The 27,918-nt window shown below is 36.9% G+C and overlaps 2 protein-coding genes and 1 long non-coding RNA gene across 10 annotated transcripts in view; 2 read left to right on the top strand and 1 right to left on the bottom strand.

Annotated features, from left to right (window-relative positions):
* EAF2 (ELL associated factor 2) overlaps positions 1 to 23,887 on the bottom strand; it is a 37,577-nt gene extending 13,690 nt beyond the window's left edge. For 2 of the 6 annotated variants that reach the window (XR_004265302.1, XM_032267697.1), the window contains exons 1-4: positions 23,680 to 23,887; positions 16,012 to 16,106; positions 5,314 to 5,450; positions 2,971 to 3,116 (exon numbers count right to left, since the gene is read on the bottom strand). Coding sequence is in view for 2 of the 6 variants with exons in the window: in XM_032267697.1 (XP_032123588.1) it covers positions 2,971 to 3,116; positions 5,314 to 5,450; positions 16,012 to 16,106; positions 23,680 to 23,788 (487 nt within the window). In the remaining 4 variants the exon portion in view is untranslated. Of the gene's footprint in view, positions 1 to 2,970; positions 3,117 to 3,993; positions 5,249 to 5,313; positions 5,451 to 16,011; positions 16,107 to 17,395; positions 17,730 to 23,679 lie in introns of those variants that run through there. The other 4 variants (XR_004265305.1, XM_032267698.1, XR_004265304.1 and 1 more) reach the window with 3 other exon arrangements.
* Positions 6 to 20,994, top strand: LOC116542653. The gene is made up of 3 exons (XR_004265309.1): positions 6 to 147; positions 445 to 584; positions 20,154 to 20,994. It is a non-coding gene; the product is annotated as an uncharacterized LOC116542653 (long non-coding RNA).
* A 78-nt stretch (positions 23,888 to 23,965) lies between the features above and the next one.
* IQCB1 (IQ motif containing B1) overlaps positions 23,966 to 27,918 on the top strand; it is an 82,730-nt gene continuing 78,777 nt past the window's right edge. For all 3 annotated transcript variants that reach the window (XM_032267696.1, XM_032267693.1, XM_032267694.1), the window contains exons 1-2: positions 23,966 to 24,105; positions 24,599 to 24,687. The gene's annotated coding sequence lies outside the window, so the exon portion shown is untranslated. The remainder of the gene's footprint in view (positions 24,106 to 24,598; positions 24,688 to 27,918) is intronic.

A 27,918-nucleotide genomic window follows, 5' to 3' on the forward strand; every position in this document is an offset into this window, starting at 1 on the left:
TTGTGGTTTAAATGACGATCATGTTTTCAAAGCTTTTGCAGTATTGTCTTGGTCTTCTTAAGTAAATTTCTAGCAGCTGGCATCCCCAAGGATCCCTGCTGGTGCTACATAAAGGAAAGAAGTGACTTCACCAGGCAAGGAAATGTGGTGCATATAAATGGGGAAAGGGAGTCTCTTGCCTGGGATGAAGAGTGTTTCCTGAGCCAGGCAATTTTTTTGTGATTGGCTCCCCTGCTTGGAGGGGTGGAGGAAAGGAAAGTGCTTCCTAGCAAAGTGTTTGTTGTGGCAGAATTCCCCCTTATTGGTGCCATCCAGTCTCAAGATGTCTTTAGATGAGAGAGAAGAATCTTAACTTAATAGGCCAAGGGGGCAGGTCTGGGAGGTAGAGTGGTATGAATAGCCTTCCCAGGCTGAATGCTTATCATAATGGAATTCTACTTGCAGGGACCTTCTGGCCATACAGTGTCTCTGATGGAGGAGGGGAGTCTCAGGCCAGGCATACAGGGAGAACACTTCAAGGACTGCAACCACTCATTGTGGTATCATCCTATTTGCTGGTACTCCCAGCTGTGAGTTGTCTCCAGGTAGGGGAGTGGATTTCTAGATCCATATAATTTCTTTAAAAAAAATTTTTTTTCTGTATAAATGGGGTCTTGCTATCTTAAACTCCTGGCCTCAAATGATCCTTCCACCTCAGCCTCCCAAAGTGCTGGGATTACAGGCACGAGCCACTGCACCTGGCCTCTTTCTTATCTCCCAAATTCAATTCTAGATAGTTCAAAGATGTAAATATAAAAATTAAGCTATAAAAATACTAGTACAACTGCCAGACATAAACTTGAAAAGATAATTCAACCATTGTAACAGTAGTCAGTGGCACAGTAGGGTAAAGAAAGTATTTTATAGAATGTAATCTATGGAACATGTTATACAAATATGTCAAGGTAAATGAAGTTCAATTCTCATACTAAGTTAGAAATAGAAAGCTTTATGCTTGGAGATCATGTTAACTTATCCCCTACAACTTTCTATTTTTTTTTAATTTTTAATTTTTGCAATTTTTTAATTGAGATGAGGTTTCGCCATGTTGCCTAGGCTGTTCTTGAACTCCTGGGCTCAAATGATCCTCCCACCTTGGCCCCCGCAAAGTGCTAGAATTACAGGCATGAGCCACTGTTCTTTTCTCTGAGTTATGCTTCAATGCAATGTTTTTATTAAGGCCTCTGTTAAAAAATGCCACATGGAAGAACTTCTACTTGTACTGTAAAATTATTGTTGAGGACACTATATAAAGTTTAATGCTCCCTAGAAAGGGTTCCATATGATGAATTCCTTTCAGAATTTAGTAACAGGGAAAAGTCTGATTCTTTGTAACCTATCAGATAATACAACATATGCTGCTGTGTCTCCCTTTTTTCGTCTTGATGGCTAGAAGCTCAGAGCTAAATAAAAAAAAATTTTTTTTAATTTTTTTTTTTTTCGAGACAGGGTCTCACTCTGTCATCCAGGCTGGAGGGCAGTGATACAATCATGGTTCACTGCAGGCTTGACCTCCCCATGCTCAAGTGATCCTCCCACCTTGGCCTCCCAAGTAGCTGGGACTATAGGCATGCACCACTACACCCGGCTAATTTTGTATTTTTTGTAGAGATGGGTTTTTACCATGTTGCCCAGGCTGGTCTCAAACTCCTGAACTCAAGTGATCCATCACCTTGTCCTCCCAAACTGCTGGGATTATAGGTGTGCAGCACCACACCTGGCAATTTAATGTGTTAATGATTAGCAAATTTGCTTCCTCTTCCTCTTCAATATCTTAATTTTCTGTACCAATATTTTATATTCATTTATGTAAAGACATCATAATTTAAATCCATTTGAAGGCAGGCATGATGTAAAAAAAATAACATTTAAAACCCCTTGTACCGCCAAGGGTTCTGGACTTGTCTTTCTTATTATATGTATATGAGCTACTAATCCATTAGAGAATGAATGCTATACTGGGCTTTGGGCTTAGAAAGGAACAATGGAATTGGACAGCTATGTGCAAATTTTAAGAAGGCAAATCGAAGAAGCAAATATACTTTAGTGACCAGGGTCTCACTGCAACCACAATTAGTACAACATTAATATCCACACTGCAGCTAGAAAAAAAATGGAGATTTAAGTTTTCTTATTTTTCAAAAGGACTGTGCCTCCCTAAAAATACCTCCCTGCTAAGAAGTAAGTAGCAATTCAGAAAAAGTTGCCTGCATATTCTGCTTACTACATCTCCTTATTTCCCTATGGAATTGATGACATCTTAGACATCTACAGTCTGGCCATACATAAAAAATTTTCACAGGAAGATGCTGTGAGGAATTGAATTTGAGTCATCACAATTGCCAAAAAGAAGAAAACTCCAGTTATAAACATCTAAACAGTCATTTTTTTACCCTGAATAGTAATTTTCAATGATACAAATTATCTTATATGGATATTGCTTACATAAAGCTAAAAATCATAAGCTATATCCTTACCCCAGAAAAATGCATAATTATAAAAAATATTATACTCTCAGTAAAAGTTTATAATTAATACCACTGTTAATTAAAATGAAAAAATTCACTTAAGATTTCTTTTCTTTTTTTGAGATGGAGTCTTACTCTGTTACTCTGTTACCCACGCTGGAGTGCAGTGGTGTGATCTCAGCTCACTGCAACCTCTGCCTCCTGGGTTCAAGTGATTGTTCTTCTTCAGCCTCCCGAGTAGCTGGGACTACAAGCATATACCACCATGCCCAGCTAATTTTTGTATTTTTAGCAGAGACGAAGTTTCACAATATTGGCCAGGCTGGTCTCGAACTCCTGACCTCATGATCTGCCTGCCTTAGACTCCCAAAGTGCTGGGATTACAGGTGTGAGCCACCGTGCCTGGCCTTAACATTTCTTAATTATCTCTTATAAAGGGTTGTCACATATACTTAGATTTTACCTCTTTCAATATCATCTATTGGAGATGCTGGGGACATCTTATCTTCAGATGGAGAATGTTTTACAAGATTGGGAGTCCTGGCTGAATTCCACATTTGTTGTTGCTGTTGTTCTTTGCGATACTGAATTTTACTGCTTCCTTCAACTCTGCAATTAAGAATATGAAATATTAAAACAGGTATGACAGCAATGTAACAAAAATTTCAACTTACAAAGTTACTAAAATTGACCACTTATTCTTTTCCTAAACATCTTTATAATAATATTCCAGAATTAAAACATTAATTTAGTTCATCATTTAACAAGTATTTGTCAGGTTCTATTTCTGTGATACACATGTCCATTGAGGGACACAAATAAAAACAAAAACAAAACCCGTGCCAGGCTTGGTGGCTCATGCCTGTAATCCTAGCATGTTGGAAGGCTGAAGTAGGAGGATTACTTGACCCCAGGGATTCAAGACCAGCCTGGTCAATACAGTGAGACACTGTCTGTACAAAAAAATAAAAATAAAAATATTAGCTGGGCATAATGATGCACACCGGTAATCCCAGCTACTTAGGAGGTTGTGGGAGGATCGTTTGAGCCCAGCAGTTTGAAGCTGCAGTAAGTTATGATTGTACCACTGTACTCCAGCCTGGGTGACAGAGTGAGACCCTGTCTCAAAAAACAAAAACAAAAATCCAGGCTGGTACAGTGGCTCATGCCTATAATCCCAGCACTTTGGGAGGCTGAGTAAGGAGAATGGCTTGAGGCCAGGAGTTCATGACCAGCATGGGCAATATAGCAAGACCCTATATCTATTTAAAAATAAATAAAACAACAACTGAAAAAAAAAAAAGCCATTGCTTAAATTGAACAGATAAGGCATTCACAAATGACTAAAATAAAAGGAAAAACATAAGTGTATAACAGGTACAATATATTCCCTAAGTTCTAAGATTATCATTTCTGTTAAAACCAAATCACTTCTACGTTTTCCATTCATAACTTAAGATAGGCATAATAAAGGAGATTCATATACTTTTCTCTCAACATCTTTAAGAAGAGTATATAACAAAAATATGCTTGATTTTTGCCTCTCCCATTTCCAGTCACCAAATCCTATCAGTTCTTCCTTCAAAAAGTCTTTCGGCTCTTATTTTTCTCTTCATTCCTGCTCTTAAAACTCCTGGTTTATATGTTTTTCTGGTTCCTACATTGTTTTCATTTATTCAGTTTCTCTACTGAATTAATGTTTTAAAACAAACTATAAACATGCCAATCCCTGGTTAAAAAGACTTTAATACGTAACCACTACCAGCAAGATAATGTCCTAATTTCTTAGTTAATATGGATGGCATTAACCTCAACCAACAAAATTACAACCTTACCTCTAGCCCAATATCAACATCGCCCCCTACTTTCCAAAACATGTACACAGGTACAGAGATAAACCTCTGCTCTGTTCAAATAGGTCTTACTCACTGGCCCTGAATAAGTCAGATATATTTCTGCCTTCAAACTTGGCTTACATCGTCGTCTCCTTTCTAATCAATTAAATTGGTATTTCACAAACTTTCTTCTAGTATGAATCACAGCAGGGCATGAGTGGTAGAGGTGAGGGGATATTAAAAAATAGAGTTTCCCAGGATCCTTCCCTGATTTAAGGTTAGATTCAGGAATTAATTTTTAACAAGCAACCAAGGTAATTCTTATGATCCCAACCTCCTCTTAAGGTATATCAAAAATGCCTCCCTGAATGTTCCAATCTACCATTACTTCTCCTTTTTCTTAATTCCTAGAGCAACTTCTGTCTATGCTATTTGCATGGCTTTTAGAGCAAATATCCTTATATTACACGGCAACTAATGTGTTACCTGTTTCCAAAAAGGATTTGAGATGAGTATATTCTCCTATTGACTTCTTAAATGGAATAGTCTGTTTATCTGATTAAAATGCAGAAGTTTTGAGGTGTTTACAAGCTTTCCTTTTTCTAGTACCTTACACATCATAAGTATTCGATAAATTTTTACTAATGAAGATGAAATTATTTTAGAGAATGTACAATGGCTCCTTTCAATCCAGCTATATGAAATTATCTACAACAGAATAAAAAGTATACCTATACCTATAGAAAACATTTAGAAGCAAAACAAGCTTTTATATATCACAGGGTGATGTGGTAAAAAGCTTTTGGCTTAGGATCGCCACCAAATTTAAACTTAGAAAAAGATTAAAACATTTTTGTACCACACAGAAATAAGCCCCTTGTATAATAATGTCACTAAATACAGTCAATTTTTCTTGACATTTCCTTAGAAATTTATGTTTATAATATAATTTATTTCATTAAACCACATACCTTGTTTTTTTTACAGTGATGTTGCTGCTGAGTTTTTCTAGTCGACATTCTCCAGTATCATGGTTAATAATCAAAATGCATTCTTTTAAGTAAGGTTTTTTTGAACCTTTGAAAACAGTTACTGGTGGAGTTGAACCCTGTTTAAAAAGTTAATTATTATTACTGAAAATTTACCATAGGAATTCAGTTGGGAGGGCCTTTGAAATCTTGATACTGTGTTTCTCCTTCTATGTTATACTTCAAGTCACCTATAAAGGACCTAAATTTACTACCCTGGATCTAAAAAGAGTGTAGTAAAAAATACAGCTGAAGATAGGCTGAAATCTCAAAGCTGCTATCATTGAGGAAAGGGAAGAGAGGAGGTACTCACCTTGGGCCAGTAAAGATTTGTTTCACTGGCCTGTAATGAGCAATTGAGATTCAATTTGAATATAACCAAACCAATATATTTTATAAGGAAACAGAGCTTTGAATCATATTTTCTATCCCTCTTCTTCTTTTTTCTTTTTCCTTTTTTTTTTTTTTTTTTTTTTTTAGAGAGTCTCACTCCGTTGCCCAGGCTAGAGTGCAGTGTCGCAATCTCAGCTCACTGCAACCTCTACCTCCCGGTTTCAAGTGATTCTCCTGCCTCAGCCTCCAGAGTAGCTGGGACTACAGGTGTGGACCACCACGCCCAGATAAAATTTTGTATTTTTAGAAGAGATGGGGTTTTACCATGTTGGTCAGGCTGATCTTAAACTCTTGACCTCAAGTGATCACCCACCTCAGTCTCCCAAAGTGTCGTGATTACAGGTGTGAGCTATCGCATCCGCCCTCCTCCTCCTCTTTCTTATTGCTTTGTAAGTTTAATTTTTTAAAATCTGGCATTTTCTTAACATAGCACCTCCCTATGCAGATTAAGCAACACCTCTTACACTAAACCCACTAATTAATTTTAGCATAATTAAAAGTAAGTGAGATAAGCAGACATTATGTGCTTAATGAGGTAATATGAAAGTACACAGCACCATCCATAAAATACTCTTGCCAAAAACCCCAAAGAATTTAATTCTTATCAAACCCCAGAGAATATATAGTCCAGCCTACCCTTAGAAATATAACTATCAGTTTATAGAAAATAGGAGGAATAGAGGAACAAGTTAAATATATCCAGATTGAAGTAATTTGAAGTCCAGAATGTAGATATATTCTCTAGGACAGGTAAAACAGTTTTTCCAACAAACCAATGGCATGAAAAAGGGAAGAGAGTCAAGTGCAGGTACTGGAGTACTTATGGAGGATGCAGGGTGCTGAAGCAGGAGGACAGCTTGAAGCCAGGAGTTCCAGGCTTCAGTGTCATAATCACACCTGTGAATAGCCACTGCACTCCAACCTGGACAACACAGTGAGACCCTGTCTCTAAAAAAAAATATTAGAAAAGGGGTGGAAAGGAAAGGAAGCGACTTTTAAAGAATAAAAGAGACAAGAATATAATATTCAAATACAACATAGAAATCTTATTTGGATTCTAGTTAGGATATTTTACAGACAAATGTCTGTAAAAACACATTTTTGAGATCATCAAGACATTGTGATTATGGACCACGTATTATTATTAATTATGTTATTTGTGATAATAGCACGGTGCTTAGATAAAGGCAGAAATGTCTTTATTAGTTAGAGATACATAAATAAGCATTTATGAAATGACACATTTTCTGGAATTTGCTATAAAATATGCTGGGGGAATAAGTGGTAAGAGAATAGATTAGAAAAAAAGCAAAATGTTGATAATTGTTGAAGCTCACTGATGGGTACATGTTGTTCATCATACTATTCTTGTTGGCATAAAAGAAACCTAGATCATTACAAATAAACTACATCTACTTACATATCCTCCCTTATCTTCGGTCCTTGCCCTATCAAACCTGAAGGAATTTTATGTTTGTCATTCTTTTGCTTTATCCCACATATCTGTATTTCTAAACAATTATTTATGCATGTTTGTTTTTGAAGTTTTTAAAAGTAAATTAAATTTTAATGGATTTATTATAATAATTTTGCCAAATATTACAAAAGTAATAATAGTACTGTTAGATCAGGTTAGAAAAGGATGACTTTTAACAAGACTAAAGGGCACATCATGTTAAAGTTAATCACTAGAGATTTACTAAATGACCACTAGGAGGAGTATGAGATAAATTTGGTAATTGAAAATGCCGTAAAAGATGGGTAGGTTAGAGATTTCAGAAGGTACAGAGGGAAAACTATAAACGTAAAATAAAGGAACAGTTTTTTGTTTTTACCTCTCCCAAAGACTAAAGTAATCTACAGAAAATCAAGAATATACAACGCATAGATGAAGATGTGTCTGGGCTAGCTCTAAAATGATTAGATGTGGAGCACTTACTTGAAGCCCTGGTAAGCTAAAGAGTCAGGAGCATGATCATAAGAAAACAAAGTGGGTCTACTTGGCTGGTTAAGTACATTTTTCAGATGTGTTGACTGAAACAAGTAAGATTCCCCAAAATAGTTACCTAAGGACTCCAAATTATAGTTGATGAGAGATTTGTGTAATATATTCTTCTTAATGATATCCGTAGTTTTACTTAGAATGGAATACATCTAAAAATTACAGTGTATTATTGTTCTCTGGGCTCCTGAAAATAGGAACTAATCATTACTTTTTAAAAAGTGCTCTCAGCACCTGAAGAAGTACTAAAACCTTTATAAATATCCAAGAAATGTTAAATACGAACAATATAGACAATTTCTGGTCATAAGTAACAAATTTAACAAATTTCTCATAATCTCTACACCAGCCTTCTACATTTTGAGCAAGTTTTATAAGTGTAAACTTTCTCCCTTATTAAATTGAGCACCATTCTTAACTTTTAAGCTTTAGTTTCTGTCCATTCCCTTATTAAATACCCCAAGAAAGGAAACTATTAAAGTACCAGATAATACTAAGCATATGAGCTATCATTACCTCTAAATAACTATTGAATACCTCCTATCAGCTCCATGTTCACTGTAATTATCCACCTTCAATTGCCATTTACCTAGATTATTGTTATTCTCCTTCCTACTCTCTCCCCAATTTTGTTCCCCATTCTGTAAGCAGGCAAATCTAAGCTTATTGTTCCCATGCTCAAAAATCTTTCTGCACTTAAAAAACTGTGTATTCAGGATAAAAGCCATATTCCATAAACCTGCACATAGGGTCCTCCATGATCTTCTTATCTACTCTCCAACTTTCTCCATCTGCCACTGTTTATAAACCACACAGAATTGCTTATAATTGGTTTGCATGAATGACTTACTTAGGATGGTCAACCAAAAGACAAAACTGTAAAATAAAATATAAAATAAATGAGTGGGCCACGTGTGGTGACTCATGCATGTAATCCCACCATTTTTGATGGCTAAGGTGGGAGGATCACTTGAACCCAGGAGTTTCAGACTAGCATTGGCAACATAGGGTCGCTACCAAAAAATTTAAAAATTAGCTGGGTGTGGTGGTGCGCATTTGTAGTACTAGCTGCTTGGAAGGCTGAGGCAGGAGGATTGCTTGAGCCCAGGAGTTTGAGGCTGCAGTGGGATATAACTGTGCCACTTCACTCCAGCCTGAGTGAGAGAATGAGATCTTACCTATAAAAAATAAATAAAATAAGTGAGTGCATATGTTATTTGAGCAAATGAAAGGACTCTTAACCATACAACAAAGGACTTAGAACCAACACTTCAACATAGGGGAATGAAGAGAAAATAGTAGTGATAAAAGAAATCTGGCTATTTATATATACTTAACTTTAAATGGATAAAAATAGACTTGGCTGAACACGGTGGCTCACGCGTATAATCCCAGCACTTTGGGAGACATCACCTGAGTTCAGGAGTTTGAGACCAGCTTGGTCAACATGGTGAACCCCCATCTCTACTAAAAATACAAAAAATTAGCTGGGTATGGTGGTGGGCACCTGTAATCCAGCTACTTGGGAGGCTGAGGCAGCAGAATTGCTTGAACCCTGGAGGTGGAGGTTGCAGTGAGTCAAGATTACATCACTGCACTCCAGCCTGGGTGACAGAGCAAGACTCTGTCTCAAAAAATAAAAATAATAATTTTAAAAATGGATAAAAATAGACTGAGAATGATAATGTAAGAGCTAAATAAGTATTCTTGACATGAAGATATTCTGCAATGTAATACAATTGGCAAAAACGTAGGTGTTTGGCTGAGGTGGAAAGAAAGAGAAGTGAAAGGGAGGAGGAAAATGTCTTATTATTAAGGGATAATAAATGTATTCTAAAAATCTCACTTATGGAGGTAAGGGAATAATGCAGGAGCTCAGTTTTCATATAAGAAAATAAAATCATATGCCTCATTATGAAGACCAGGAAAGGAAAATAATCAATAATGGAATGGAAAAGTATACTAGTACTCCCAAAGTAATGAGTAAAAAAAAAAAAAACAAAAACAGAACTAAAAAAAAGAAAGACAAAAGGAAAAAAAAGCAAGGTTGGTAAAACTAATAAAGAATATAAAAGAAACAACAAATATTTAAAAATTAATAAACTAGAAAATCAAAGAAATACAAATCAAGTATATCAATTTTGAACTAAATGTGAATAGACTGAAAAGACAGTATTCTCCCAATAAAAACAGAAAGTGTCAAACTGGGTTTAAAAATAAAACAGTATATTATATTAACAAAAAATATACTTCATACCAAATGCCAGCTAAATAAAAGGAAGACACACTAAGATTGTATGAATACACAAATGAAAGAAAGTAAAGGCAGTTATATAAATGCCAGCGAAATAAAAGGAAGAGACTAAGATTCTATGAACACACAAAAGAAAGAAAGTTGGATATATATATATATCTCAAAGAAGTAGGCACTTAAGCTTAAAAACACAAAAATAGGACAAAGATTTTATTTTGTAATAATCAAAGATATACTTCATTAAAAAATACGACTGTAAAAGAATGTTAAAATAGGACTCTGATCCTAAAATCAGATGAAGTCCCAAGAATGTAGAGGACTATTTTCCTGTATCAGCTAAGTAAACCCATTGGAGAGAACCAGACAAGGTTCATCTGGGAAAGGATTTTTGTCAAAGAGGGTCATCTGGAGTGGCCCTCATACATATAAGAGCCTCATAGGTGTAGGATTTGAGGGCTAAATTATATGTAACCACTAGAAATGCATTGTCTGACTAATAGAAGGATAGTTAGAAGTTTCCAGTGGGCTATTTCATAAAAGCCCACAAAAGTACCTCTTAAGATAAAGAGTCAACACTAAAAACACGGCAGTCTCTGAACCAATGACAAATCTTAACAGTCAAGTAAAACTTTTTCTTTCAAAATTCAACACTTTGAAATTTTATAGCAATCGTGGAGAATTGTTTGTAAGGAAGGGAGATTTGTAAATGCCCACTATTTAACCAGACTAACAGTATTTGTTTTTATTAGTTTTTTCTATTTGGTAATATCACAGAAACCCAAAACAAATGGAGTTAGAAAATCTACCCTATCAAAGAACCAAAGGCACTCTTAAAATTATAATATGATAAAAACCATATTTTATGGTCTCACTCTAAGCTTCCTAGGCAGTTTTACCAGGATGATTAAAGCAAGTTCGTACAGAAATAGAAGAATCACTTTTCTGCCTGTGGACACTGATGAAGAAGCATCATTAAAGTTTCTCTTCTCCTTGCCGTCATGTCTAAGTTAGAGTCTGCTAAAGAGCCCAATCAGCTGAGAAAGCTCTTCATTGGAGGCTTAAGCTTTGAAACAACTGATGAGAGCCTGAGGAGCCATTTCAAGCAATGGGGAAAGCTCATGGACTGTGTGGTAATGAGAGATCAAAACACCAAATGCTCCAGGGGTTTTGGGTGTGTCACATGTGGCACTGTGGAGGAGGTGGATGCAGCCACGAATGTAAGGCCATACGGGGTGAATGGAAGATTTGTGGAACCAAAGAGAGCTGTCTCAAGAGAAGATTCTCAAAGACCAGGTACCTACTTAACTGTGAAAAATATTTGTTGGTGGCATTAAAGAAGACACTGAAGAACATCACCTAAGAGATTTTGAACAGTATGGAAAAATAGAAGTGATTGAAATCATGACCGACTGGGGCAGTGGCAAGAAAAGGGGCTTTGTCTTTGTAATCTTTGAGGACCAAGACTCCGTGAATAAGACCGTCATTCAGAAATACCATACTGTGAATGGCCACAACTGTGAAGTTAGGAAAGCCCTGTCAAAGCAAGAGATGGCTAGTGCTTCATCTAGCCAAAGAGGTCAAAGTGGTTCTGGAAACTTTGGTAGTGGTCGTAGAGGTGGTTTCAGTGGGAATGGCAACTTTGGTCATGGAGGAAACTTCAGTGGTCGTGATGGCTTTGGTGGCAGCCGTGATGGTGGTGGATATGGTTGCAGTGCGGAATGCTATAATGGATTTGGTAATGATGGAAGAAATTTTGGAGGTGGTAGAAGCTACAATGATTTTGGCAAGTACAACAATCAGTCTTTAAATTTTGGACCCATGAAGGGAGGAAACTTTGGAGGCAGAAGCTCTGGCCCCTATGGTGGTGAAAGACAATTCTTTGCCAAACCATGAAACCAAGGTGTCTATGGCAGTTCCAGTAGCAGCAGTAGCTATGGCAGTGGCAGAAGATTTTATTTAGGAAACAAAGCTCAGCAGGAGAGAAGAGTCAGAGAAGTGACAGGGAAGCTACAGGTTACAACAGATTTGTGAACTCAGCCAAGCACAGTGGTGGCAGGGCCTAGCTGCTTACAAAGAAGATATGTTTTAGATAAATACCCATGTGTATGGGCAAAAAACTCAAGGACTAGGGTTTTAATGTAGATTTTTTTTTTTTTGCACCCATGTTGTTGATTGCTACACAAATACTCATGTGTATGGGCAAAAAACTTGAGGACTAGGGTTTTAATGTAGATTTTTTTTTTGCACCCATGTTGTTGATTGCTAAAGGTAATAGTCTGTGACACTGAATAAATGCCTTTTTTTTTTTTTTTAAGTGCTGTGTAAAGTTAGTCTACTCTGAAGCCATCTTGGTAAATTTCCCCAACAGTGTGAAGTTAGAATTCTTCCAGGGTGATGCCAGGTTCTGTTTGGAATTTATACACAACCTGCTTGGGTGGAGACGCCATTGTCTTCAGAAACCTTGGTGTAGTTGAACTGATAGTTACTGTTGTGACCTGAAGTTCACCATTAAAAGGGATTACCCAAGCAAAATCGTGGAATTATTGGTTATAAAAATGATTGTTGGCACATCCTATGCAATATGTCTAAATTTAATAATGGTACGAAATAAAATTATAGATGGGAATGAAGCTTGTGTATTATGCATTATCATGTGTAATCAATAAATGATTTAATTCTCTTGAATGAAAAAGAAAATAGAAGAATCTAAATGCCTCAAACTAATTATCATTACATTTCCACAAAATACCAACAGAATTAAAAATACTGAAGAAAAGCAAACCTCCTACTTGTTTAAAGATGTTCTTTAAGTGAAGAGGGAAACCCTTCACAAAGTCTATTTGAGAATGTAATTTCCATTGTTATTCATAATTGTTCAAGGACTACATGCCCAGAAGAAACAATATTTGCTTTTGACAGGTGGTGATAAATAACTCTTTGATTCTCACCATTTAAATGAGTTAAAATTAATGTCTTATATATTAGACCCTTCATTAATCTTATTCCTAAATATCATCTATCACCCACCTTGTTCTCATATATACCCCTCTGACCTAGCCTATATATATGCCTACATATGCAACTACATATATGCCACTGGGCATTATATGTAGTTCTTCAAATGTTTAACGAACTTTTTTTTGTTGCTGTATCATAGTCCGTATCTTTTTCTTTTCTCTGACTAAAATATCTTTCCCTCTCTCCTTCACCTGGGTAACTTTAACTCATCTTCAAAACTCAGTGTATCCTGATGTCTCCTCCCTATACCCTGGCTGAGATATCTCTTTCCTGTTTCTACAATATCTATGTATATATTTTGATAGTTCTTAGATTTCTAGGTTTTAATCAGTTATTTCCTGTCTCTCCCATTAAATGATAAAATGTTTCAGGATACTGACTGTGTCTAGTTTACTTCTGTATTCCCAGTGGCAGCTACCTAGAATAGGGCTTATCACACAGAATGTCCATGCATATACACACACACAAATACTGAGGCATATTCTTTTTCGGACATATCTCTGGGGGCTTGTGGAAGGGGGTGGTGGTGGTAGTAGTGGCTTTTTCCCAAATGATTTCTTTATAATTTCTGAAATTTACAATTTGTTGGCTTGAAAATATAGGCCTCCTATAACTGTGCTTCCTTTAAGAGGCATTTCAATTGAAACCATAACCAAAACCTGGAAGATGGTAACTCTTGGTTAAAGCAAGATATGAATGAATGACAAGGGTTTATTATTAAACGTAAGAATCCCCATTTGTTTAGTGTAGAAGAACAATGCAAGGGATTAGGACAGGAGGATGGCAACTTAAAAAAACAATACTTTACTTGGCAAAAAAAAAAAAAAAAATCCAACTAAAGTGATTCTGCCAATCAATCATTACTGATCAATAATACTATATAGCCTGAGACAATAGATTAGTGGTTCCTATTTTCCCTTTTTTTTTTTTTGAGACTGGGTTGCGCTCTCGTTGCCCAGGCTAGAGTGCAATGTCATAATGGTTCCTGTTGTTAATGTGAGGCTTTAAACTTCTAAAAATCAGTGGTTGGTTTAGGTTTTTCTTTAATAAACATCATAAAGCAAAGACGCCTTGGTTACCAGAGACTAAATTTCCAAATTGTTTTACAGCTACTAGAATTTGAACAATTTTTCATAACAGAGTAATACAAAGACTGACTTATTCACAACATCTCATACTAAACAGATTTTTCATTTCCTTCAGTTCCAGAAAGAACAAGTGGAAATATTGAATAAAAAGCCCCTACAAATTTAAATAGCCTTAGGAAAATCTCCAGAGACAGTAACTGATACAGTATGACATATCAGTGGGCTCTCAATAAATGGTTAACTGATAAAAATAAGGAAAAGATAGCAGATGAGAGGACAGAGAGTTTACTTGCTATACCTATAACCATAGTAAGCCATCTCTTTCATGCATAAAGGAAAATGTGGATGGACTAGCACAAAACCACTCCTATCACAAAAATTAAACAAAACAAAGAAAAGAACTCAAAAAAATCCAGCATTTTCTTTATATATTAAAGTATAAAGTTACAGTCTTGATTTTTTTCTGAGAATAGACAAAGTCAGTATAAAAGAAAAGAAAAACTTAAGCTGGATACTCAGAAATTTCTAACTCAAGGACTAAGAAAACCAGAGCATACAACAAATAACTTGTATTTTTATGCAAATAGTATTTGGTACCGTTACTTGGATACATATGGAAATTTTTAAATGGACAAAACTTTTGGTTAGGGCCTCCCTGACAAAGTCTCTTTCTTTTTAAAACCATTCCTCAAACTATCTCTGAAATTCTTTCAAAAACACAATCTAATCATCAGAATTCTAATCATTGGAGTTTCAGCTGTAGTTTGAGGAGTGTAAAAAGAAAGATTTTCTAATCTAACAAATATAATCATGTTACGTCTCTATATTAAAATTTCTAATGGTTTTTTGATACCTATGAGAAAGAGTCCAAATTCTACACTACAACATAAAATATCCTTCACAATTTGATCCTGACCTACTTTTCTAGTCTCTGTTGCTATCAACCATTTCTCTTTTCCTTTTTTTTTTTTTTTTTTTTGAGATGGAGTCTTGCTCTGTCACCCAGGCTGGAGTGCAGTGGCATGATCTCAGCTCACTGTAACCTCCCCCTCCTGGGTTCAAGTGATTCTCCTGTTTCGCCTCCTGAGTAGCTGGGATGACAGGTGCATGCCACCAGACTCGGCTAATTTTTGTATTTGTAGTAGAGATGGAGTTTCACTATGCTGGCCAGGCTGGTTTTGAACTCCTGACCTCAGGGATCCACCCACCTCGGCCTCTGAAAGTGCTGGGATTATAGGTGTGAGCCACCATGCCTGGCCCATTTTTTGTTATACTATGATTTACTATGTAAAGTCACTTATTCCACAAACTCTTTGTTCTTTCAGCATCAGAGCCTTTTACATACTGTTTGGTTTGCCTAGATATTCTACTCTTTGTCTACCCAATAAAATCTTACTTGTCCTTTAAAGGCTCAGCTGAAATATTGCTTGCTTAATGAAGCTTTTCAAGATTCCAGCAGGCAGAGTATTTGCTTCTAATGTGGTTACACAGAATTTTTTATATGCTCTAACTTACAACACTAGATGCTTACGTGTCTGTCTGCTGTAAAAGATTAGGACTAGAAGGCATGGGATATGTTAATTATCCTAAGGTCAGTGTATACAATCTGGTTTATAATAGGAATTTAATAAATATTTGGTTAGACCTCTAATTTTTTTCAAATCAATTGCTATGATAGTTCTTGGAACTATTAAATGGACTAAAGTATTTCGAGATTTTTTTTTTTTTTTTTTTTTGCTTAAAGTAGTTTAAAATATGGCTTTTGCTTTGCTGTGCTTATTAATTACTTTAACCAATCATCACTTCATGAATTGTGCAATTATTTTCATTTAAATTTACTGAGAATCCCACAAAAATGATCACCTTAAATATGTAGAAATACTCACTTCTATATTTGGCAGAGTTATAGTCACCTGTTCACCTTCACCGACCTCAAGGTATCCTTCACAAGAAGTGTCAATAGAAGCAGGTTTGAAGTCATCTAAAAATAGATACAAATACCAATTTTTATAAAAATAACAATATTTGGATATAAAAATTATGAGCATGTTTTGGAATGATAAACCATTTTTCAAGAGCTTTGTAATTAAAATTGTTTAAAGTCTTCATATTACAAATGAACAAACAAAATACAATCTAGTTTATTTCTGTGTGCATAATTCTGAGAAAAAAGAAATAGCTATACTCTAAAACAGAATTACTCACATTCATGCTCTCTTAGAATCCTGTTTAGACCAAAATGAAGCTGACTGACATATTCTACTGCTAAAAACTAAATAATGTCCATGTTTTCACAACTTGCTACAAAACTGATGCAAGTAGAATGTTTTCAATTTTCAGTCCTTTTTCCCTATAAATTTTCTTTCTTATTGTTTTTTTTTGTTTTGTTTTGTTTTTTGTTTTTGACGGAGTTTTGCTCGTTGCCCAGGCTGGAGTACAGTGGCACAATCTCGGCTCACCGCAACCTCCACCCCCCAGGTTCAAGCAATTCTCCTGCCTCAGCCTCCTGAGTAGCTGGAATTACAGGCATTCACCACTACGCCCAGCCAATTTTGTATTTTTTTTGTTTGTTTTTTAGTAGAGATGAGGTTTCTCCATGTTGGTCAAACTGGTCTTGAACTCCTAACCTCAGGTGATCCGCCAGCCTCAGCTGCCCAAAGTGCTGGGATTACAGGTGTGAGCCACTGCACTTGGCCGTTTTATGTTATTTTTAATGGCTGTTGACTTAGTTCATGAATTTTGGCCCGTGAAATTTTTTTAAAGCACCTTTGGTGCCTACTACCACTTGTCTGTTATTCTAGCAGAACAAAATGAATGAATACATAGCAAATACAGTACATATTCATGAAGAAACTTAAGAAAAAGTAATCTTTCTAGTTTAACAGTTTTTTCATGAATATATACGCCACTAAATGATTATAATTTAACCAACTCTGTCACTTTAGAAGACCTTAAAATAAAAATTAATTTTGAGTCAAATCATAGTTCAAATGATGCCATTATAATCTATCATCTAGAAGGAATTCAAGGTACTAAGATATTCCATATGTTAAACAATCTTAAAAACCTCTAAGTAACTAAAGTCATTTAAAACTAATTCATATCAATATACATCAATGACTAATAATTCTGCTATATAGCTCCCCATGGTATATTTACATTAACTCCTTATTAAAATATTGCATCATGCAAAAGAGAACAAAAATTAAGCTTTGACTTTTACAAAGCAACACATGTAATCACCAGCCAAATGAAGAAATGGAACATTACCAGATTCATAGAGGCCCCTTCCAGTTATGTGTTATTCCAAAAGATTCATTTTCATATTAACAAAAAGGCCCCAAAGGCAAAAAGTCTAAATCCAAAGTAATAGATATTTATAAGTGGAATTTAGGAAACTATAATTAGCTAATCTTGGGAAAGGAGAATCTTCGAACACTCATCAAATTATTGCTCTGTCAATAAACAAAGGCTGGCCCTGCTTTACAATGACAATTAAAATAGCTGACATTTATGGAACACTTACTGAATGCCAGGCACCATGCTTAACACTTCATATTTACTTCTCATAACAACTCTCAAAAAAATTAAATCTATTCCTCTATTCCTTAAATAAACATAAATGTCAATGAATATAAACAATTTCCAGAAAATATTTTAATAATATAGTTTATTCTTCATGCTGCTTTAATTCAAAACTGAATAGATGTAATAACTATCTCTTAAAATCTTGATGCTTATTCATAGATTTTAAGATACAGATATAAAAATAACATAAGCAATATGAAAAATGTGTAAGAGTTTTGATTTACAATGTATCCCTAGAAAGTATAACTGAAGAATCAAAGGATAAAGTTTAGACTGAAAATAAATTGAGGAGTTTGTTAGTAGGGCTAAGGTGAGAAAAGTGAAAGGTATAAATAAGGTGTTAAGCTTTAGATGCTTGAAAGAGGGTTTACACTGAAAGAAATCATTGTTAACGCCAATTGTTGAAAGGACAGTGTTATTGAGGGAAAAAAATTAATAGAACTGAACTTGAGTAAGTATCACAGAGATAAAGTAGGAGAAAAGCCAGAAAATCTAAGAGAATGAACACAGATATGAACAAAACAACAATAATAACAGCTATTACATGCTGATCAATTTTAAATGTTTTTCCTGATGATTTTTACTTTGAAGCTTCGCACCAATCCTCAAAAGTAGTGAATATCCCTATCTTACAGATAAGGGAAGTCAGGGTGGAAAAAAATTAAGTTCCTTGCCCAAGATCATGCAACTAATGTTTTCTAAAGCTAGAAAAAAGAACTAGAAAATCCAGTTAGAATAAAAAGACGAGAGCTTGGCCAAGATATATCAACGTCAACAAACAGAGAAAAAAAATTTTAGTTTGGGCTAGCAAATACCATTTGTGAATCTAAAATAAGAACCAAAGTCATTTTATATGGATATATACAGTAGAAAAGAAGTAACTGCCACATAAAATCTTTCACTATTTATAAATAAGTTATCATCATGCCCTATGTGGGTGCCCATACTAGTGGACTTTGTTGATCCTCAACTTTCTTTTATCTTTTTCTTTTTTTTTTTTTTTGAGACAGAGTCTCTCTCACTCTGTCCCACAGGCTGGAGTGCAGTGGCACGATCTCAGCTCATGGCAATCTCCGCCTCCTGGGTTCAAGTGAGTCTCCTGCCTCAATCTCCAGACTAGCTGGGATTACAGGCACGTGCCACCTCATCCAGCTAATTTTTTATATTTTTGGTAGAGATGGGGTTCATCATGTTGGCCAGGCTGGTCTTGAGCTCCTGGCCTCAAGTGTTCTGCCTGCCTCAGCCTCCCAAAGTGCTGGGATAAAAGGCATGAGTCATTGTGGCTGTCAGGCCCTCAACTTTCTAATTTCAACTATCCTTCAAAGTTCTGCTCATCAATCTAAGTATTATGCTAAATATTCCTCTGTGTCCTTCATCGTTTAATTATTATAACCTCTTTAATATTTTTCAAACCATCCCCTTCCATTCTTGCTGTGGGCAAGCTAGTTTTCAAACAGCTAAACTACTGGAATACCTATGGTCTGCCCTTCTGCTTTTCTGTGTCCTTTTCTTCTCTTAGAATTTGCATTCTATTTCAAGGTCCCCTCTTCTTCAAAGCCATTTCAGGGTACAGTCCTTTCTGTACTTTCCAGAATCTCAATTTCTTCTCCATTCCTGTAGTATTTACTATACCATTAATCAAGACCTAACATAAACTACCTGATATTATTTACCTTTTTTTTTTTTTTTTTTTTTTTTGAGATGAGTCTTGCTCTGTCACCCAGGCTGGAATGCAGTGGCGCAATCTTGGCTTACAGCAACCTCTGCCTCCTGGGTTCAGGCAATTTTCTGCCTCAGCCTCCCGAGTAGCTGGGATTACAGGCACCTGCCACCACGCCTGGCTAATTTTTGTACTTTTAGTAGAGATGAGGTTTCACCATGTTGGCCAGGCTGGTCTTGAACTCTTGACCTCCTGATCCACCTGCCTCAGCCTCCCAAAGTGCTGGGATTACAGGTGTGAGCCACCATGCCTGGCCTATTTTTTACCTTTTTGTGGACAGGTCCTATTAGGTTGTAATTTTTTAAAGCACAGTGACTCATATGTTAATTCCTTCAGATAGTGGCTCTAGCACAGTGCCTTTAATGTAATGGATATACAAGAGATCTTGTAGTTCATTCAGGTTCATAATGTTCACCCTTCTGTGAATCACTTCTAAACTTATTTTAAGTATATATATAAGGTGTTAAATCATGTGTAAAATGCTTGTTTTCTAATTATTTTCTGTGAGTCAGATTCATCTCTACTTCAAAACTCTTAATCTCTTTAGGGCAGACTGCCATTTTTCTTGCATATTTTTCACTAATATACTTCTGTTCTCATAGACAGCATCTATTATTAATATTTGACAATAAAGAATTTTCTATGATAAAGATTTAAAACCTTAGAAATGACACCCTGAATAAAACTATAGCCCTCTAACTTCTAATATTTTTCTCACAGTGACACAAAGGAAAATACTGGAAGGTATGATTGTCATTTAACTACAGCTAACTGATGCTTTAGAGAGGCCAGCAAGGTAACCCAGGCAGCAAAGCCGACCAATGAGAATCATAGTGACACAGAGGACAAATAAGCCCAATCTCACAACTCTGCTCCAGCCAACTGCTACCAAGAGAAGATAATGAGCTCAATGTTGCCAGCTTACCATCTGACTTTTAAAGATAAGCTGAAAATCTAGATTTTTATATAAATGGTCCTGAATGTTAGGTGTTTGCAACTAACTCAAGATAAAACAACAATGGTGTGGACCAAACAAAGCTTTTCTAAAGTCAAGCTCAACCTATGTGCTATTAATCTACAACCTCTGTTTTAGTGTTTATGAAGTAATTTTTTTTCTTTACAATATACTATCAATCTTCACAACAAAATTATGGGTTGAACATTTTTTTAAAGTATTAAACTCCTGAGTTTCAAGTAGTTTAGTTCTAGAATTAAAGAATTTGTTGAATAATCTCATGTTTATGCTTTCTGTATGCTTCTAAATGTCAAATGTATTCTAAGTTGCTATGATTCTAGACTAAATAGTTCACTTCTCAGTTCTCCTTGGTTTGAAAAACCCTACCACCAACTTTACCATTTATTTATTCTCTCTGGATGTCTTTCATCTATGCTATTTTCTTCAGGAGTACAATGGAATTATTATAATGCATGAAGAGTAGAAAATAATTTTCTATTTTATATTTAACATTTTTTCTGCCAATGTTTATTGCTTTTCTGACTATTTTGGCTGTAGCATCACATAATGTCAATATTTTCATAAGAATCCACAATTATTATTATCAGTTTATTTTCTGGGATTTGAATGAATTCAACCAACTGCAAAACCCACACTACTACTCATTAGCTTATCATTTAAGGACACAAAAAAGTGGCATCATTTACAAACTTAGGATTTCACAATTCATTCCCTTCTTATCTGGATATAAATTGTAAAACTCGTACTACTCCCAATTCGAAATTGATTCTAGTGAGTCCTGTTACTGAAACTCTTCTACCCAGTAAAGCATCTGTTGCTAAGCATTTAGCTTGTCATTGATAGACCATACCATGCCCCTCCTACCACATGCTAGACTACCTTTTTGATAGTTTTTATTGCTAAACCCTGATAAATGCTGTTTCAAAGTCTGACTAAATTACATTCATTAGCACCTCTCATACACATATGAATATAACTATTCAACATTAATGGTGACTACTATTTATTCTCTACCCTGTGGCACATATTGTGCCAGGTTGTTTATGCTATCTTATTTAATCCTTACAAAAACCATGAAATATAAATATTATTATTATCATTGAGCCATAAGAAAACTGAGGCTGAGAACTTAGAGAATGTTCCCCAAATCACATTACATATATAGTGGTGGAGGCCAGGATTCACATCCAGGTTTGCCTGAAGTTTTATGTCAGACAGGTAGAATTGCTCCTATAAATAAAGACAGAATATTACTTTCTCCCGCATGACATTTGCTTGAGGGTTGGTTATAAATTAGGCCCACATTCTCTGTATGAACATCAGCTTCATACTATTCCATAGTTTTCATCCTTCACTCTGAGTTCTTAAGAGTGAGGATTACATTGGAAATGAACCTGTCCTCAAGAGTAATGACCAGTTATATTTATATAAATCTAAAATGATTCTGTGCCATTACTACACCTGCTTCGATGACAACAACAACAACAAAATAATTGAAAATCTAATAGTCCTGTCTTCCACAGGACTGTGTATTGAAACATCTGTGTTTATTTATTACTATCATTATTATTGTTGCTTTGTTTATTTTCATTCTTGTAGCTGGATCATCTAATCCTCTGACTTTCAGGATACTGGAATTTTAAGAATCTTTATAAATGAAAGGCTCTGAAGCAGCTGCAAGATTATTTTCAAAGGCAATTTTTTTATTCATTTAATTTGGGGTTTGCGGCCTAAATAAGAGAATAAATACCCAAATCATACAGAAATATATTCTTAAGCAAATTTTTATAATCTTAAACCCTTGCAACTTGAAAAATTAATACTAAGACTATTGCATGCTTGAGAAGGAAAAGGAGAGAGGAGACACTATTTGAGAAAAAGTCATGGAGAAACCAGATGAAGACCCATATCACACTTCTGGAAATTGGGACTGAAGGAACAGAGAAACTGCAGAGCCAGCACAGCATTATTTCACTGTGGGGAGCGCTGGATGAGAGAGTATATGATAAAGAAGAATAAACAAGGAACACAGTTGAAGATTTTCTGTTCACAAATATCTCCCTCATTTATTTTACCAAGTGGATGTTAATTTTGCTTAATAAAACCCTTTTAGCAAATATATTCTTGCAAGGTTAAAACCAGTGGTTCTTCATACCTTTACTCTCAGAAATTATAACTAAATTGTCTAAAACTTAAATAAACTTTTGGGAGAATGTATGTTTTAATTAGTCGTTTTGATTGAACCATAGAATATTTCAGAGTAAAAACCGTAAAGGTCTCTAAACAACCTGAGGACAGAATGACTGAGAAAGGTGGAAAGATAAGATATTAAGGAAGGGCAAGGCTAGGGGAAGGAAGTGAAAAAATACTTACTTTACATTTTTACCACAGAAAAATGAGAGGTTATGATTCAGTGATTTCGAAGTTTCCTTCCCGCTCTACAATTCTATGACAGCTGTTATGCAAAAAATGAATGTCTTACGCATAAAAACTTATTGCTATATTTTCCTTCCTGGAATCTATATCATCCATCTGTTAAAGCAAAAGAGCTCCTTTTTCTACTTCAACAACATAAAAGAGAATAAATTATTAAAACTAGTTCCACTAAAGAATACTTTATTAAAACAAGTTTGCACTAAAGAAAACCAAAGGATAGAAATCATAGGGAGGTAAACATCTTCCAAATAAAGAAATTAATAACATACCCTCGAATACTTTGATAATCAGTATTCGATAACTCAGTGAAATCTGGGGTCCAAAGAGATATAGATGATTGGGATGGTTGGGAATTTCTCCCCTTGCAAAGAACGCACTAAATAAGAACCCTAATCTGCCAGAGGTGAGAAAAAGTGAAGAAAACAGAGAATATTGCCCCACCAGCCTTAAGGCATTCAACTTCCCGGCATTCGGTCCTTAGTCCCTTCCCATTTGTCACCTTAATATTTTCCTGTCCACCCTTGCATCATCCACCTGTCATGTCGGTCTCCACAGTCACCTCTGCAGACTTTTTCCACACTTTCCCTTCCTATTTGTTGGTCTCAACGCTCTCTTCCCAGGGTGCCCACATTTGCTCGACTCTGAATCCTTCCACCGACACCCTAAGACTCTGAGCAGGGTAGAGGACCGTGCTGGCCCCCGCCCTTCCTCCCCACCCCCCGGCAGTCTCCAACAGTGTAAGACGGACTGTGGGAACAAAACACAGAGGGGTTTGTGCCTCTTTACTCCCATCGCGGGAGGCTCCCCCTCTATCCCCGGGCCGTCCTCACTCACATCGCACAGTGTGGAAGGCGCAGCGCGGCTGCTTCTCGAAACTCTCGCCTAACTTGAGAACCCGCTCGCGACGGTCTAGGTGTGGTAATCCCGCTGCGCTATTCATCATTACTCTTCTGCTCTGACTTTGCCTCCGCCACTGGCGTTCGCTATCTGCCACCTCAGCCTAAAGCAACTGCACTTGATCCCGCCAGCCCAGTCACCACAGACTCCACCCCGCGCCCGACGCGCACCGCCCCACCGGGCGCGTTTCGCGTTCTTATTGGCTTCTTGGCAAAGGACGCCCCGCCCCTTGGCTCCGAGGCCCTAGTCCAGCTTCCAGGCCTCTTCCCGCGTCGCGACGCAAGCTGCCCCGGGAAGGCCGCCGCGCTGTGGTGCGGCGTGGGTGCCGGGCTCTTTAGTGGAAGAACGGGAAGCGAGGATGAGGTAACTGATTTGATGTGGTGGCTGGGGAAGGAGAGGGCCCCAGAGCGCCTACCCGGAGCCCAAGACCCCAGGCTCCTGGACAAGTCAGCCGGCGTGTGAGAGCTCTTAACGGGAGAATCGGCCTGCCCTCACGCCCATTCTGTGGAGATCTGGTGTGAAAACTGAGGCCTGCGGAAGGGCAGTGTCCGGGCACAGGGCCTAGTGTCTTGTCCAACGCCTGGTAGCGCGAAAGCCGGGTCTAGAATCTGGAGTAAAGGAATCCCGCGGGCCCGGAATTTCGGTCCTTGGACCTGACTGGGAGCGAGGCTGTTACCTCAGTTACCATTTTCTGACCTTTTTGTACCAGAGGAAGTTTCCTGTGATCTTAGGACTGGAGACGGGGATGTTTTGGAGGGTGGGGAGGAGGGGGAAGAGGATTCAGAGATAGGAACTGCAGGCATTTAGGATCAGACGCAACAGGATCGCACTGAATTTCCTTTTATTTTCCTCACAGTGATCGATGGAGGCAGTAACGGGCGGGGCGACAGGGACGTGATTCCCAAAGAATCAAAGCTGGGCCGGAACCGGTGGCCTGGCAACAGGGTAGTAGCATTAAAATCGATAAATAATTATCTTTTTGTGTGAAAGTTCATGAATTTAATGTAAAGATGGGGGGAAGTGTTGAATTAGAGGAGAAACGAGAAAGTTTACAAACGGTTTCCATAACAGGTGGCTTTTTGGAGTAATTACGTAATCAAACTGCACTCCCTCACTTCTGCCTTAGGCACACTTGTCAATTGATTATTGGGTAGGTGACTATGTCTCCTTCAACCTGTCTGTAATTCCTGCCCTTGGAAGGGGTACTGGAGGCTGTTTCATACTGTAGTTAAGTGTTTTAAGCCAGATGGTGGCTCCAGTTTGAAACCCTCTTCATACTTAATAGTGTGGCTTTGTGTCAGCTAATTACATTCTCTAGAGTTTAAGTATGCTCATTGTTCAAATTGAGGAAAAAATAATAGTACCTATTCCTTAGAGTTGTTGGAATGATTAAATGAGTTCATACTTGAAAGCAATTAGACCAATTCCTGGTGCATAGTAAGAGGTCTCCAAATGGTTACTATTTAAGGCCCAGGTCTACAGTTATGCTACATTTTAAGACCATCTTTGGTGGCTGCCTTCTCTTCTAAATCTGGAATCATTCTAGGAGGTAGGAATTGCTATTTTGTTTAGAGCCAAGAAAAGGGGTTCAGAGAAGCCCAGTCCTCCGACTTTATGGCCTGTATTCTTATCTATATCATCTTATATACCTGATATTCTTAAGTATATTATTTTAATGTGTATATACACATGTACATATACATACTTTTCTTTCCCAACCAGAACAATAGCAGAGAGTATGTCTCGTGTAGAATCTTTGTGTCCCCTACATCCACCATACTGCTCTACACGTTTGATAATGACAATAATGATTTAGTGATGTTTTATTATGGTAGCCAGAAGGGCACAGTTTTGAGCCTATTTTACTTTAGAGAGACTTCCAACCAGAAATCTGAGCTTTCTGTATTACAAGGGGAAAACCAGAAAGTCAAGAAATTAAGGCTCAGAATGCTTGAGGTTTGTGCATTAATTCATTCTTTCAACATGTATTTAGTAAATTCTGCTACATGCCAGGCACTACTCTAGCCACTAGAAATATAGTTGTGGACCAAAGATATAAGAAGGCAACCAGCCGGGCGCAGTGGCCCATGCCTGTAATCCCAGCACTTTGGGAGGCCAAGGTGGGTGGATCACAAGTTCTGGAGCTCAAGAACAGCCTGGCCAAGACGGTGAAACCCCGTCTCTACTAAAAATACAAAAATTAGCTGGGCGTGGTGGCACGTGCCTGTAATCCCAGCTACTTGGGGGGCTGAGGCAGGAGAATCACTTGAACCTGGGAGGCAGAGGTTGCAGTGAGCTGAGAAAGCACTGTTGCATTCCAGCCTGGGCGACAGAGTGAGACACTGTCTTACAAAAAAAAAAAAAAAAAGCAGCCACCAAAGATGATCTTAAAATGTAGTATGATGGTAGAGCTGAGCTTTAATAATAACCATTTGGAGAGCTCTTATTATATGCCAGGAATTGTTCCAATTGCTTTCATGTATTAACTCATTTAATCATCTCTAAGGGATAGGTAGGTTGTCCTCATGAAGCTTACCTTCTGAGGTGAATTTTCTCTGAATGAACTATGTTGTATTAGCTCAAAACTAAACAAACAGATTAATGAAAATAAGTAGAGTCCAAAAAGATTCCCTGTGTGTGTGTCTGTATACATAGTGCATGAAAATGTGACATTTCAGATTGTTTCTGTTGTATCTTTTCATAACTAGTTACCTTATGAATTTATGACTGCTATATGTATTTTTTAATCCATCAATAACTTTAATATTAAAAATTTAGATTCTTATATGATACCATTCACAAACATACTTTCCTTTTGAAGATATATATGGAAAACAAAACCAAAAATACATGAAGATTTGGAGAATGTTTCTTAGCTCCTGGGTTAGAGAGAACCTTTCTAAACATGACACAAAAGACAGAAGCCATAGAGGAAAAGATCGTTATATTTCAGTAACATAAAAATTGTAAAAATGGCCGGGCACTGTGGTTCATGCCAACACTTTGGGAGAATGAAGTGGGCAGACCACTTGAGGTCAGGAGTTCAAGACCAGCCTGGCCAACATGGTGAAACCCCATCTCTACTAAAAATACAAAATTTAGCCGGGCATGGTGGCACACGCTTGTAATCCCAGCTACTCGGGAGGCTGAGGGGTAAGAATTGCTTGAACCCGGGAAGCAGAGGATGCAGTGAGCCGAGATCGTGCCGCTGCACTGCAGCCAGGGTGAACAGAGTGAGACTCAAAACAAATTGTAAAATTGTGGTAAAGATGCCATAGTCAAATTTTAAAAATAAATGACAACCTAGGAGAAAATTTTACAGCCAATATAAAAAAGATTTCTATTCATGTATGAAAAGTTTCTGCAAAAGAATAAGACAATCCAGTAGAAATATAGGCAAGGGATATGAATAGAAAATACATAAAAGCAATAATGGCCAGTGAACATGAAATGTGCCTGACGTCCCTAATAATCAGAGAAATGTAAATTAAAACAAAATTATACCAATTTTCATCTAACAGATTGGCAAAAATGTAAAAGATAATGTGTATATTCATTGTATCGTTGCTTGTAATAGCATACAGCTTGAATGACCTACATTAGAGGTGATGTTTAAATATATTTTGCTGCATTCTTAAAAAGGAAGTGTAGCATAATGCAGCCATTTGGAAAGAATGAGATAACTATATGCATTCTCTTGGAAAGTTTTGTGACTACTATGTGCCAGGAGTTACACTGGGCTTTCTTTAAAGTATTTTCAGCAAACCTGTCTTTTAATGATTTATATTGTACCTAATAAGAGATATATGAATGGAAAAGCAGTTTTTGCTCTCAATCATGACAATCAACACAAAAGACTTCTGGGACCAGATGTGTGGAGAATTCTCCCACCAACAAGCAAGCAATGAATTCTGCAGCAAACACCAGCTGGATATTCTCTAATTCAATTCTGACACTGTCTACTTGGAGATAGGGTCAGATCCCTCAGGTTTAGGGTTTAGTCTTGCAAGAGTGGCCCCTACTTCTGATGCCAGTTGCAACCCTGGGTTGTTTTACCTGTGCTTCTGACTGACCAGCTACACATGGGGAATACTACTACCCTTTCCTTGGGGTGGATTAAGCTAGAGCAGCTCACAAAACTGAGGGAAACATGTTTTCCGGTTTATTATAAAAGAT

The sequence above is a fragment of the Sapajus apella genome, unplaced genomic scaffold (genome assembly GCF_009761245.1).
Source record: "Sapajus apella isolate SASKATOON/1434 unplaced genomic scaffold, GSC_monkey_1.0 scaffold171, whole genome shotgun sequence".
NCBI lineage: Eukaryota > Metazoa > Chordata > Mammalia > Primates > Cebidae > Sapajus > Sapajus apella.